The following is a 14,184-nucleotide window of genomic DNA, read 5'->3' as shown; positions in this document are numbered from 1 at the left end:
ACAGGATGAGCAATGATTAAGTTGACCGCCCACTGACTTTAGACAACAGCGGGTGCTGGTCCTGAGTCTACAGCGTTGTCTAATGACGTTGTTGTAGTTTTCTTCTGCTCCTGCGCTGATTGCGGGTGCAGGACTGGGTCTACGTAGGGAGAAGGGGCTTATTACCGCTTCTGCCTCCTCCGCTCCTCACTACACAGCAGCACGATGCAGTGAGGAGCAGAGCCGGCATTGCCAGGGTTAATCACAGCTGCTGGGTCGGATCAGATCCAGTACATCTCTGATCAAACATCTGCCCCCACAGGGGATTGTTTTCCCCTATAACTGGGGCTATTATAGACGCGAAAACCATAAAGTAAAAAAAAAATTAATTTAAAAGAAAAAACGTGAAAATGTCCCCTGGGGGGGGGGGGGGGGGGGGTTATGACCTTATGGGGAACATATAAAGTGACAAACACACAAAATCATCACATATCAATAAATATTTAAAACGAAAAATTAACATTCCCCAAATAAAACAATGCAAATGCCCCACAACCCCATAAAGAACCGTCGCCAGAGTCGCCCCGTGTGCCCCAGACGCGACATATTATACATCAAAGTGACCGCCGCAGAGGAAGGAATCATCTCTTAGGTTACATGCACACGACCGTATGGGGGACGTATATACGGCCGATATACGTCCCCCATAGACGGCAATGGGCTCACGGCACCGTACCGCCCCACACCCGAGAGAAAGATAGGACATGCTGTATTACGGCGCCGTGCACCATGTATCCCTATGGAGAGGGGCGGGGGTGAGCTGCACTCACCTCCTCCTCCTCTCCCCGTGCACTGCCGTTGCCTGGTACGGTACGGTACGGACGGGCAACGGCAGTGTGAATGTAGCCTAAGGGTCACTGAGGTCATTTGAAAACTGAAAAGGAAAAAATATGTTTTTTCTCAAGTTTTTGTAACTTTAACCCCCAAAATAACAAGAAAAAAGAATTGTAACATTTTTTTTATTTTGAATTTTTAAATGTGCCTGTTTCATTGGGAAAAAAAAGAGAAATTTTTTACGATATTTCACAAAAAAGGAGGTTTCGACCCTTAAGCCAATAAGTATGAAGATTTGTTAAAAATTAAAGCCTTTTAGGCCGGGACAGAAAGGATTTTTTTTTTGCTGAAAGAGACTTGTCATCGTGCCATGTTGTCTTTGTGTCATGTTGTCTTCCTGTTGTGTTGTCATCGTGTCATGTTGTCTTCCTGTTGTGTTGTCATCGTGTAATGTTGTCTTCCTATTGTGTTGTCATCGTGTAATGTTGTCTTCCTGTTGTGTTGTCATCGTGTAATGTTGTCGTCTTGCTGACCATCTCCAATAACAACCTGCAGCATGACCTCATGTAGTCGCATATTCGCTGTGTATGTAAATGGGTTCTGGGTGCAAGTTGGAAACTAGAAGAGAAACTTTCTGTGATGGCAGCAGGTCGGGTGTATAAGATCTGTAGACTCTCCCCAGGACTTTACATTGTAGATTTAAGTCCCTTATTACTCGGATACAAGAGAAGTTCTGCCCATAACTAAGATGGCGGACGTTGTACTTCCGCATGGCCTGCGTAGTGACGTCAGTACGTCCCGCAGGTTGTCATTGCACTGGGCATGCGCGGTCCGCCATGTTGCTTTCGGTTTGTGCAGTGACTGGGCGCTCTTGCCGGCTGTGAGGTGCGGACATCCCCGGAGAGCGGAGACAGAGACCGGTGAGGGCGGGAGGGGAGGAGCCGGCGGGGGCTCCGGTGTCAGGGGAGAGGACAGGACCGGGGCGGGAGGAGAGAGAGGGGCAGGGGCCGCCATGACAATGCGGAATCCTCTCCCGGCTCCTGCGTGCACTACCCCCGCCAGCCCCGAGCTCACCGGCCCCGGAGCACGGCTCGTGTTACCCCCTTCTCCCGTGTGATGGATGTTCTTGTTGCCCCTCTTCCTTGCGCCGTGATTGTTTTTGCCTCTCTTCATTGTGTTATGATTGTTGTTGCCGCTCTTCATTGTGTTATGATTGTTGTTGCCCCTCTTCATTGTGTTATGATTGTTGTTGCCCCTGTTACTTTTTGGTTTGGTCCAGAAAAACAAACGTAGAGGGAAATAAAGTTACTTGGTCCAGGACTAGAGGATCAACAAAGCCTCACACAAAACGCATCTATGAACTGCGTCCAATAATAGACCATATACAGTCTCCATGACACAAGAAAGGGGGGGGGGGTAACAAGAGCCAAACCAAAAATTATCTATGAACTGCGTCCAATAATAGACCATGTACAAAGTTTTCTTCTTTTAAACAAATATTTTCTGTACTTCAATCTCCACAGGAAAACATTGTGTACAATCCATTGGCGGAATCTTCAGGACTGTATGCACAATGGCAATGATGGCTTGTTACATGGTGCCAGCGTAGAGAGCGACGCTATACAAAGAATTTTTCATTCGCAAAAACAGCGTAATTGGGCGAGTATAGTGTTACCTGGGGCAGAGACCCCATACTCACAATGAGCCGCATGATGTGACGTTCCGGGGGGACGTTTCAGACATTGTCTGAGGAAGGGGGCGTTCCCCCCGAAATGTCACACCATGTACCAAGCCATCATTGCCATTGTGAATACAGTCCTGAAGATTCCGGCAATGGATTGTACAGAATGTTTTCCTGTGGAGATTGAAGTACAGAAAATATTTGTTTAAAAGAAGAAAACTTTGTACATGGTCTATTATTGGACACAGCTCATAGATAATTTTTGGTTTGGCTCTTGTTACCCCGCCCCCCCCACCCTCTCTCATGCCATGGTGACTGTTGTTGCCCCTTTCCCCTGTGCTGATGGCTCTTGTTGCCCCTCTTCCTGCTGTGAAGGTTGTTGTTGCCTTTCACACGTGGTTTGGCTCGTTACCCCTTCCTCGTGTCATGGTGACTGACGTTGCCCCCTTTCCCTGTTCTGATGGCTCTGATTCCCCCTCTTTCTGGTGTGATGATGGTTGTTCTTACAACCCCCATTCATGTGTAGTTTGGCTTTCGATGCCCCCTCTTTCTGGTGTGACGGCTGTTGTCCCCCCTCTTACTTGTTGTTGCCCCCCTCCCCCTCTTACTTGTTGTTGCCCCCCTCCCCCCTCTTACTTGTTGTTGCCCCCCTCCCCCCTCTTACTTGTTGTTGCCCCCCCCCCCCCATGCTCACAATGTGAAACAATGTAACACTACTTTCTTCCTGTCGCAGTAGGCGGAGCCTCCCCTGAATATTGTGACTGCGCACAGAGCCCCCCATCATGGTGAGATAATATCTGGGGGTCCTGGGGGAGGAGCCTCCTGGGTATCCGCTATGTTCCCGCTCTGACGCACACTTTTTTCCTTGTATTTTTTCTCTCTCCAGTCTCGGAGATACGACTCGCGGACGACCATCTTCTCCCCGGAGGGTGAGTGCCGCCTCCTGTCTCCCTGCGGCTGTGCTGAGACGTGTGGTGAGTTATGCTGCAGTATCTCTGCTTGCTGTCTTGCAGGTCGCCTCTATCAGGTGGAATACGCCATGGAGGCCATCGGGCACGCCGGCACCTGTCTGGGCATCTTGGCCAATGACGGCGTCCTCCTGGCGGCCGAGAGACGCAACATCCACAAACTCCTGGACGAGGTTTTCTTCTCGGAGAAAATCTACAAACTCAACGAGTAAGTGGGGCGGGGACTAGTGAGAGGGGCAGGGGTCACATGCCGCAGGCGGGACTAGTGAGAGGGTGGTAACTAGTGAGAGGGGCGGGGTCACGTGCCGCAGGCGGGCCCAGGGAGAGTGCAGGGTCACGTGTCGGGGACGGCGACTAGTGAGAGGGTGTGGGCACGTTAAGCATACATAGACTGACTCCGCCCCCTTGTCTGTTGCAGTGATATGGCGTGCAGCGTGGCCGGGATCACATCAGACGCCAACGTCCTGACCAATGAGCTCAGACTCATCGCACAGAGGTAAGAGAGAAACCACAACATCTCTGCTTGTTGTCAGCAAATAGAAACCTTCTTTACATCCAAAGCCTGACGTGTACAGAGACCTTGTAACCCTTGTTTGGTGCAGTTCTGTTACACTGTATCAGTGCAGGTGAAATGTAACAAACCAATAAGGAGAGAGATTGCTGATGGGTTTGGCTGATTCTATTACTAGATACAACTGCAGCAAACCTTCAGCAGTGAGAAGTATAAGATCTGGATGGGTTTTCTGCTTTTGGTTGTAAATCACAAATTAATCAGCAAGTGTGACCCTACAGACTGCAGCCAGTGTTATGTATTACGTCCTCACACTGCTGTGCTCTGTGCTCTCTGCAGCCAGTGTTATGTATTACGTCCTCACACTGCTGTGCTCTGTGCTCTCTGCAGCCAGTGTTATGTATTACGTCCTCACACTGCTGTGCTCTGTGCTCTCTGCAGCCAGTGTTATGTATTACGTCCTCACACTGCTGTGCTCTGTGCTCTCTGCAGCCAGTGTTATGTATTACGTCCTCACACTGCTGTGCTCTGTGCTCTCTGCAGCCAGTGTTATGTATTACGTCCTCACACTGCTGTGCTCTGTGCTCTCTGCAGCCAGTGTTATGTATTACGTCCTCACACTGCTGTGCTCTGTGCTCTCTGCAGCCAGTGTTATGTATTACGTCCTCACACTGCTGTGCTCTGTGCTCTCTGCAGCCAGTGTTATGTATTACGTCCTCACACTGCTGTGCTCTGTGCTCTCTGCAGTCAGTGTTATGTATTGTCTCTGGAGAGATGTATAATCAGACCTGTGTATGATGTTAGTAGCAGCAGGATACCCTATTGCACTAAGGGCAGAGCGCTAAGAGCACAGCAGTGTGAGGATGATTCTCACGTTCTCCCTGCAGGTATCTCCTCCAGTACCAGGAGCCCATCCCGTGTGAGCAGCTGGTGACGGCGCTGTGTGACATTAAGCAGGCGTACACTCAGTTTGGAGGTAGGTGCTTGTAGTGTGCGATGCTGGAGAGGGGTTGTTACACACACGATGGCTCCACAGCGCCACGCCTGGGTACTGTCTGAGTGTGGTATTGCAGCTCTGCTCCATTGATGAGAATAAGACTGCATGTAACGATATGTGTTAGTTATCGCTATAATTAGGGGTCAGTGTCTGTGTAGGGATCCTCTCCAGGGGTCAGAGGTCACATTGTTCTTGTGCTCCTCAGGTAAGCGGCCGTTCGGCGTCTCCCTCCTGTACATCGGCTGGGACAAGCACTACGGGTTCCAGCTGTACCAGAGCGATCCGAGCGGGAACTACGGGGGATGGAAAGCCACGTGTATCGGCAACAACAGCGCGGTAAGAGGCCCCGCCCACATCATACGCCACCGCCCGGTGCTTCAGACACTCTGCTTGCTGTCAGTGACTGGGAGCTGTGTGCTGCACTGTTTTATCATCAGGACAGGCGACTCCTTCACTGACAGCAAGCAGAGATCTTGGGAGTGAGCAGGTCTAAAGCTTGTGGATGTTAACCCCTTCTGTGCTGGTGACTTGTCATTGATCAGGCTGCCGTCTCTATGCTGAAACAAGACTACAAGGAGGGAGAGATGACCCTGAAGTCTGCGCTGGCCCTCGCCGTCAAAGTCCTCAACAAGACCATGGACGTCAGTAAACTGTCTGCGGAGAAAGGTGAGGGGCGTGCGAGGCGCGCTGTAGCAGGGGGAGGGGGGGCGTGCGAGAGGTGCTGTTGCGGGGGCAGGGGGGCGTGCGAGGCGCGCTGTAGCAGGGGGAGGGGGGCGTGAGAGAGGTGCTGTAGCGGGGGGAGGGGGGCGTGCGAGAGGTGCTGTTGCGGGGGGAGGGGGCGTGCGAGAGGTGCTGTTGCGGGGGGAGGGGGGCGTGCGAGAGGTGCTGTTGCGGGGGGAGGGGGGCGTGCGAGAGGTGCTGTTGCGGGGGCAGGGGGGCGTGCGAGGCGCGCTGTAGCAGGGGGAGGGGGGCGTGAGAGAGGTGCTGTAGCGGGAGGAGGGGGGCGTGAGAGAGGTGCTGTAGCGGGGGGAGGGGGGCGTGCGAGAGGTGCTGTTGCGGGGGGAGGGGGGCGTGCGAGAGGTGCTGTTGCGGGGGGAGGGGGGCGTGCGAGAGGTGCTGTTGCGGGGGGAGGGGGGCGTGCGAGAGGTGCTGTTGCGGGGGGAGGGGGGCGTGCGAGAGGTGCTGTTGCGGGGGGAGGGGGGCGTGCGAGAGGTGCTGTTGCGGGGGGAGGGGGGCGTGTGAGAGGTGCTGTAGCGGGGGGGGGGGGGGCGTGCGAGAGGTGCTGTAGCAGGGGGGAGGGGGCGTGCGAGAGGCACTGTAGCGGGGGGGGGCGTGCGAGAGGCGCTGTAGCAGGGGGGAGGGGGCGTGCGAGAGGGGCTGTAGTAGGGGGAGGGGGCATGCGAGAGGCGCTGTAGCAGGGGGGAGGGGGCGTGCGGTAGGGGCTGTAGCAGGGGGGAGGGGGCGTGCGGTAGGGGCTGTAGCAGGGGGGAGGGGGCGTGCGAGAGGTGCTGTAGCAGGGGGGAGGGGGCGTGCCTCCTCTTACCTTTATACTGCAAGGGAAGGCATGGAGGAGGGGCGCGCCTCCTCGTACCGTTACACTGTCCTGGGGTCGCTGTAGCTTTCTTTGGGCTGGACGGGGGTCGGGCACCTAGAGGCCAGTTTTTTTTGAGTAGACCATAGTTTGGACGAGCGTTTGGGCTGAGCCTCAATAATCTGCTGGCCGGGGGAGGGACGGACCTGCAGACCTCCCAGAATTCCTTTATAATGGCAGCGATCACATTCATTAGTCTCTGATGGTCCCTTTTTAACTTTCCAAATATTTTTTGATTGGTCGGGGGGGGGGGGGGGGGTTAGGTCTGATCGTCTCCCCTCAGTATGGTGTATGCAGGGGGAGGGGCAGGAGGCAGAGATCACTGCAGCGCGCAGACAGGAGAAGCTATTTGTGAGATGAATCTGACCATAGTCCGAAGATTTACGGTCGGATTCCAGGGCAACTAAAATTATAAACACCAGGACGGATGGAGACGGGTTGGAATGTAGAATGTTAACAGTAAATAAGAGAATTCGTTATTTTGTTATCCTGAATATATTTAAGAATCTCGTCTTTGTGGGGAAAACCCCTTTTACTATAGAAATCTGAAAATAAATTTAGATGAAAAATCCCTTTTAAAAGCTGGACCACTGCCACATCCTCGTGCTCCGCCCCCTAGACTTTCCCTTTAACATTGTGACCTCCTTCCCGTTGCAGTGGAGATCGCAACATTAACACGAGAGAACGGAAAGACGAAAATCCGGGTCCTGAAGCAGAAGGAGGTGGAGGAGCTGATCAAACTGCACGAGGAGGAAGAGGCCAAGATCGAGCGGGAGAAGAAGGAGAAGGAGCAGAAGGAGAAGGACAAGTGATGGGACGCCTGCAGATCATCGCTCCTCGTCCTCCTCCCCGTGGATCCTGCGTCGTCTCTCACACGTTTTCTTCTTCCTTTTGGTCTTTAAATAAAATGAAAACTGATTTTCTAAAACTGTTCCCTGAGAGATTCTTCCTTCTGCTCGTGTGGCGGTGACCGCTCCGGGAGGCGTTGGGTTTGTGTTGCAGGTTCCATGTACAATACATGTGGATCCATGATGCTTCAATGAGCAAACAGGAAAGTGTATCTGTGATTTCCACATTCCTTGGAGACCACTTCCACGTACGGTGAGCGCCGTCCTTGGAGACCACTTCCACGTACGGTGAGCGCCGTCCTTGGAGACCACTTCCACGTACGGTGAGCGCCGTCCTTGGAGACCACTTCCACGTACGGTGAGCGCCGTCCTTGGATACCACTTCCATGTACGGTGTGCGCCGTCCTTGGATACCACTTCCATGTTTGCTTGTTTAAGGAATTATAGACTTTTTTGCTACAGATCAGGGGGTAAATGGTGCAGATCTCTGCACAGGTCAAGTTACTACAACTTTTGGGGATTCTTTTACTGATCAGACTGATGATCCAGGACTGTCCCTAGATCAGGGGTCCTTAGGATAGGTAATCGGTAGCGGCCATTCAAGATCCTACGCTCTGCAGCATGTGGATGAGCAATGTACTGGGTGCTGCACCCATAAGCTATAATACTGATCACCGATCCTAGGGAGAGCCCTGAGTTCCCCTACCATGAGAATCCATCCTGATAAACCAGGGACATTACTCAGATCCAGGCACCGGGACTGTGGTATCTTCTTATATCTGTTATCCATGGCCTCCTTCCTTCTAATATCAACTTTTATAATTAAGCTAATGAGTGGGAAAGGCTCTGGGGGTGTTAGCGGAGCCCCTGTGTGGTATAGCTTCACAGGATGTTACACTGTCTCCCCTCCCTCTGCCTAATGTAATATTACATGGAGGGGGGGGGCAGTGCTCCTTGCATAGTGTAACAGCTTGTCAATCTAAAGACCCCACCCAGAGCCCGTCTGGCTCATTAGCATAATTATAAAAGTTGATTCTAGAAGGCAGGAGGCCATGGATAACGTATATAAGAAGATCCCACAGTCCCGGTGCCTGGGTCTAGGAGTAATGTCCCGGGTTATCAGGATGGATTCTGTAATCACTAGACAGTCATGTACTCCTGATTTGTTGTACATGTACATTTTATTCAGAAATGAAACTTTCCTTTAATCTGGACAAGCAGGGGAGGCCCAGGGCATGCTGGGATTTGTGGTCCCACCCCAGCTGGGAGGATTGTAATTGCATTATGAGCTTCCATCGTTTAGTGCAGTAAGCTGGTGATTGTAGAGGTTTTGTTACAGTGTTGCTCCTTATTCCAGCGTTACCTTGTATCAATGTAGAATGGGAGAAGCCTTGTACTGCAGATTCTTAACCAGCAGAGGGCATCAATGAGTGCAGAAGCAAGCAGAACCTATGCTGCAGCTCTGGATGTGAATGGAGCGCAGACCATGTTTTTATGGCATCCCTTTACATTATAGGATATACTTCACCACTATAATCCTGCAGTGTAACAGCCACGGAGAGAAGGTGCTCAGGGGAGGAAGGGACGGGAGCACCCAACGTTATCAGCTTTTACACCCATGGTCTGTGCTCTGTGATGACCCTGTGACCCCTGTGTACAAATACCTGCAGACAATCTCCATGTGGAAGAAAATATTTCATTGAACAGATATTAAAAATAGATTTGTGACCCCCCCCCCCAATCCAAGCGGCTTATACTATGCAAAATATATCCGTACAGTAATCTCCCCTAATTACATAACATCCTAAATCCATCAGTATTTACACTGCAGAATGTAATCCGTGTATTCACCGCTGATCATCATCCTACAGTCACATATATGTATTATACCCAGAGCTGCACTCACTATTCTGCTGCTGGTGAAGTCACTATGTACATACATGGCATTACTTATCCTGTACTGATCCTGAGTTACATCCTGTATTATACACCAGAGCTGCACTCACTATTCTGCTGCTGGAGTAGTCACTGTACATACATGACATTACTTATCCTGTACTGATCCTGAGTTACATCCTGTATTATACTCCAGAGCTGCACTCACTATTCTGCTGCTGGTGCAGTCACTGTGTACATACATGACATTACTTATCCTGTACTGATCCTGAGTTACATCCTGTATTATACTCCAGAGCTGCACTCACTATTCTGCTGCTGGTGCAGTCACTGTGTACATACATGACATTACTTATCCTGTACTGATCCTGAGTTACATCCTGTATTATACCCCAAAGCTGCACTCACTGTTCTGCTGCTGGTGCAGTCACTGTGTACATACATGACATTACTTATCCTGTACTGATCCTGAGTTACATCCTGTATTATACCCCAAAGCTGCACTCACTGTTCTGCTGCTGGTGCAGTCACTGTGTACATACATGACATTACTTATCCTGTACTGATCCTGAGTTACATCCTGTATTATACCCCAAAGCTGCACTCACTGTTCTGCTGCTGGTGCAGTCACTGTGTACATACATGACATCACTTATCCTGTACTGATCCTGAGTTACATCCTGTATTATACCTCAGAGCTGCACTCACTATTCTGCTGCTGGTGCAGTCACTGTGTACATACATGACATTACTTATCCTGTACTGATCCTGAGTTACATCCTGTATTATACCTCAGAGCTGCACTCACTATTCTGCTGCTGGTGCAGTCACTGTGTACATACATGACATTACTTATCCTGTACTGATCCTGAGTTACATCCTGTATTATACTCCAGAGCTGCACTCACTATTCTGCTGGTGGTGCAGTCACTGTGTACATACATGACATTACTTATCCTGTACTGATCCTGAGTTACATCCTGTATTATACCCCAGAGCTGCACTCACTATTCTGCTGCTGGTGCAGTCACTGTGTACATACATGACATTACTTATCCTGTACTGATCCTGAGTTACATCCTGTATTATACCCCAAAGCTGCACTCACTGTTCTGCTGCTGGTGCAGTCACTGTGTACATACATGACATTACTTATCCTGTACTGATCCTGAGTTACATCCTGTATTATACCCCAAAGCTGCACTCACTGTTCTGCTGCTGGTGCAGTCACTGTGTACATACATGACATCACTTATCCTGTACTGATCCTGAGTTACATCCTGTATTATATCCCAGAGCTGCACTCACTATTCTGCTGCTGGTGCAGTCACTGTGTACATACATGACATTACTTATCCTGTACTGATCCTGAGTTACATCCTGTATTATACCCCAGAGCTGCACTCACTATTCTGCTGCTGGTGCAGTCACTGTGTACATACATGACATTACTTATCCTGTACTGATCCTGAGTTACATCCTGTATTATACCCCAGAGCTGCACTCACTGTTCTGCTGCTGGTGCAGTGCCTGGATGTTATATGTCACCTATAGAACGGTGATGTTCGGTGAATATTTCTTTTAACAATTAAAATGCAACAAAATAACAATAAAACCGGCACCAAATTAAGGTAATACTGGAGATTCACATAAAACAACATAAAATAATAACCCTTGTGGTGTCGTCCGGGGCGGTGATTCTGGTCACAGCCCTTGTATTTCTAAGGCAAATTGGTAAATTAAAATGTGATCTGGTTGCTATGGGTAACACTACTTTGCACACATTATTTAGACTCCTCCCCCTTGACTTGTAGCTGCCCCTGATACACAGCAGTGTTAGTAAAGACTTTCAACTAAAATCAAAAGTGACTTCCCGAGTTGTGAGGCACCGAGCACCCCATATAGTCCTGCTACTCAGAACCCCTGGATATCAGTCCAAGTCCCGCCCCCAGGGCGTGGCTGACACCAGCGAGATGATACAGTAACAAACAGACAGTATTTACAACACATAAATAGAGAAAACATGAAAAACGAAGAGACATTGATGTAGTCAGAGAACTTCCACACGATCTGTCCACCAGGGGGAGACACAGCTGATGACCGGCATCACTACACACCTCAGCCTCGCCTGCCTCACATACATAAGTGCACTTCAGGGATTGTGCCATCGTCTGCGCTTTAATTAGGAGAAGCCGCGTGCACGGACACCGCCACGTTCCGCCTGGAGTTGGTCACATGACGCTGCTGAGACAAGAAAGATCTTCCCGAGGATCCAGAATCCCTGCGACCCGCAAGACGAGACTCCATCGCCAACTTCTGGTGCTCAATGCTCTGCACAGACAAAGGCATCTGTGATTATCTCATATGTGTCTATCTATCTCATACATTATCTATCTCTATCTATCTCCTATCTATCTATATATCTCCCTCCTATCTATCTATCTATCTATCTCCCTCCTATCTATCTATCTATCTATCTATCTATCTATCTATCTATCTATCTATCTCCTATCTATCTATATATCTATCTCCTATCTATCTATATATCTATCTCCTATCTATCTATATATCTATCTCCTATCTATCTATATATCTATCTCCTATCTATCTCCTATCTATCTATCTATCTCCTATCTATCTATCTATCTATCTCCTATCTATCTATCTATCTATCTCCTATCTATCTATCTATCTCCTATCTATCTATCTATCTATCTATCTATCTATCTCCTATCTATCTATCTCCTATCTATCTATCTATCTATCTATCTATCTATCTATCTATCTATCTATCTCATATCTATCTATCTATCTCCTATGTATCTATCTCATATCTATCTATCTATCTCCTATCTATCTATCTCCTATGTATCTATCTCATATCTATCTATCTATCTCCTATGTATCTATCTCATATCTATCTATCTATCTCCTATCTATCTATCTCATATCTATCTATCTATCTCCTATCTATCTATCTATCTATCTACACTCACCGGCCACTTTATTAGGTACACCTGTCCAACTGCTCGTTAACACTTAATTTCTAATCAGCCAATCACATGGCGGCAGTGCATTTAGGCATGTAGACATGGTCAAGACAATCTCCTGCAGTACAAACCGAGCATCAGTATGGGGAAGAAAGGTGATTTGTGGCCTGTGAACGTGGCATGGTTGTTGGTGCCAGAAGGGCTGGTCTGAGTATTTCAGAAACTGCTGATCTACTGGGATTTTCACGCACAACCATCTCTAGGGTTTACAGAGAATGGTCCGAAAAAGAAAATACATCCAGTGAGCGGCAGTTCTGTGGGCGGAAATGCCTTGTTGATGCCAGAGGTCAGAAGAGAATGGGCAGACTGGTTCGAGCTGATAGAAAGGCAACAGTGACTCAAATCGCCACCCGTTACAACCAAGGTAGGCAGAAGAGCATCTCTGAACGCACAGTACGTCCAACTTTGAGGCAGATGGGCTACAGCAGCAGAAGACCACACCGGGTGCCACTCCTTTCAGCTAAGAACATGAAACTGAGGCTACAATTTGCACAAGCTCATCGAAATTGGACAGTAGAAGATTGGAAAAACGTTGCCTGGTCTGATGAGTCTCGATTTCTGCTGCGACATTCGGATGGTAGGGTCAGAATTTGGTACAACAACATGAAAGCATGGATCCATCCTGCCTTGTATCAGCGGCTCAGGCTGGTGGTGGTGGTGGTGTCATGGATCCATCCTGCCTTGTATCAGCGGGTCAGGCTGGTGGTGGTGGTGTCATGGGTCCATCCTGCCTTGTATCAGCGGGTCAGGCTGGTGCTGGTGGTGTCATGGATCCATCCTGCCTTGTATCAGCGGCTCAGGCTGGTGGTGGTGGTGGTGTCATGGATCCATCCTGCCTTGTATCAGCGGGTCAGGCTGGTGGTGGTAGTGTCATGGATCCATCCTGCCTTGTATCAGCGGGTCAGGCTGCTGGTGGTGGTGTCATGGATCCATCCTGCCTTGTATCAGCGGGTCAGGCTGGTGGTGGTAGTGTCATGGATCCATCCTGCCTTGTATCAGCGGCTCAGGCTGGTGGTGGTGGTGTCATGGATCCATCCTGCCTTGTATCAGCGGCTCAGGCTGGTGGTGGTGGTGTCATGGATCCATCCTGCCTTGTATCAGCGGCTCAGGCTGGTGGTGGTGGTGTCATGGATCCATCCTGCCTTGTATCAGCGGCTCAGGCTGGTGGTGCTGGTGTCATGGATCCATCCTGCCTTGTATCAGCGGCTCAGGCTGGTGGTGGTGGTGTCATGGATCCATCCTGCCTTGTATCAGCGGGTCAGGCTGGTGGTGCTGGTGTCATGGATCCATCCTGCCTTGTATCAGCGGGTCAGGCTGGTGGTGCTGGTGTCATGGATCCATCCTGCCTTGTATCAGCGGGTCAGGCTGGTGGTGGTGGTGTCATGGATCCATCCTGCCTTGTATCAGCGGCTCAGGCTGGTGGTGGTGGTGTCATGGATCCATCCTGCCTTGTATCAGCGGCTCAGGCTGGTGGTGGTGGTGTCATGGATCCATCCTGCCTTGTATCAGCGGCTCAGGCTGGTGGTGGTGGTGTCATGGATCCATCCTGCCTTGTATCAGCGGCTCAGGCTGGTGGTGGTGTCATGGATCCATCCTGCCTTGTATCAGCGGGTCAGGCTGGTGGTGGTGGTGTCATGGATCCATCCTGCCTTGTATCAGCGGGTCAGGCTGGTGGTGGTGGTGTCATGGATCCATCCTGCCTTGTATCAGCGGCTCAGGCTGGTGGTGCTGGTGTCATGGATCCATCCTGCCTTGTATCAGCGGGTCAGGCTGGTGGTGGTGGTGTCATGGATCCATCCTGCCTTGTATCAGCGGGTCAGGCTGGTGGT

The 14,184-nt window shown here is 50.1% G+C and overlaps 2 protein-coding genes across 3 annotated transcripts in view; one reads left to right on the top strand and one right to left on the bottom strand.

Annotated features, from left to right (window-relative positions):
- The first annotated feature begins 1,579 nt into the window (after nt 1–1,579).
- PSMA4 (proteasome 20S subunit alpha 4) lies at nt 1,580–7,489 on the top strand. 2 transcript variants are annotated; one of them, XM_072127354.1, is made up of 9 exons: nt 1,580–1,733; nt 3,228–3,279; nt 3,381–3,423; nt 3,508–3,670; nt 3,881–3,958; nt 4,861–4,949; nt 5,176–5,306; nt 5,513–5,636; nt 7,219–7,489. In XM_072127354.1, the coding sequence occupies exons 2-9, from the start codon at nt 3,277–3,279 to the stop codon at nt 7,371–7,373; spliced, it is 786 nt and encodes a 261-aa protein (XP_071983455.1). In that variant the 5' UTR covers nt 1,580–1,733; nt 3,228–3,276; the 3' UTR covers nt 7,374–7,489. The 2 variants fall into 2 exon arrangements, with proteins under 2 accessions (XP_071983455.1, XP_071983456.1); XM_072127355.1 differs by having other exon boundaries at nt 1,616–1,733; nt 3,231–3,279.
- A 1,093-nt stretch (nt 7,490–8,582) lies between these two features.
- Nucleotides 8,583–14,184, bottom strand: part of HOOK1 (hook microtubule tethering protein 1) — a 48,632-nt gene continuing 43,030 nt past the window's right edge. Inside the window, exon 22 of the mRNA XM_072128848.1 lies at nt 8,583–11,636. Coding sequence (XP_071984949.1) covers nt 11,484–11,636 — 153 coding nt within the window. The 3' untranslated portion in view covers nt 8,583–11,483. The remainder of the gene's footprint in view (nt 11,637–14,184) is intronic.

The sequence above is a fragment of the Engystomops pustulosus genome, chromosome 10 (assembly GCF_040894005.1).
Source record: "Engystomops pustulosus chromosome 10, aEngPut4.maternal, whole genome shotgun sequence".
NCBI lineage: Eukaryota > Metazoa > Chordata > Amphibia > Anura > Leptodactylidae > Engystomops > Engystomops pustulosus.
The sequence above is the reverse complement of the archived record's forward strand: the minus strand, read 5'-3'. Positions and strand labels throughout refer to the sequence as shown.

Excerpts from the sequence above, each read along its gene's own strand:
- PSMA4 (XM_072127354.1), top strand. Across the intron at positions 3,671-3,880 it reads AAAATCTACAAACTCAACGA|TGATATGGCGTGCAGCGTGG; the intron begins GTAAGTGGGGCG and ends TGTCTGTTGCAG. Across the intron at positions 5,637-7,218 it reads TAAACTGTCTGCGGAGAAAG|TGGAGATCGCAACATTAACA; the intron begins GTGAGGGGCGTG and ends TTCCCGTTGCAG.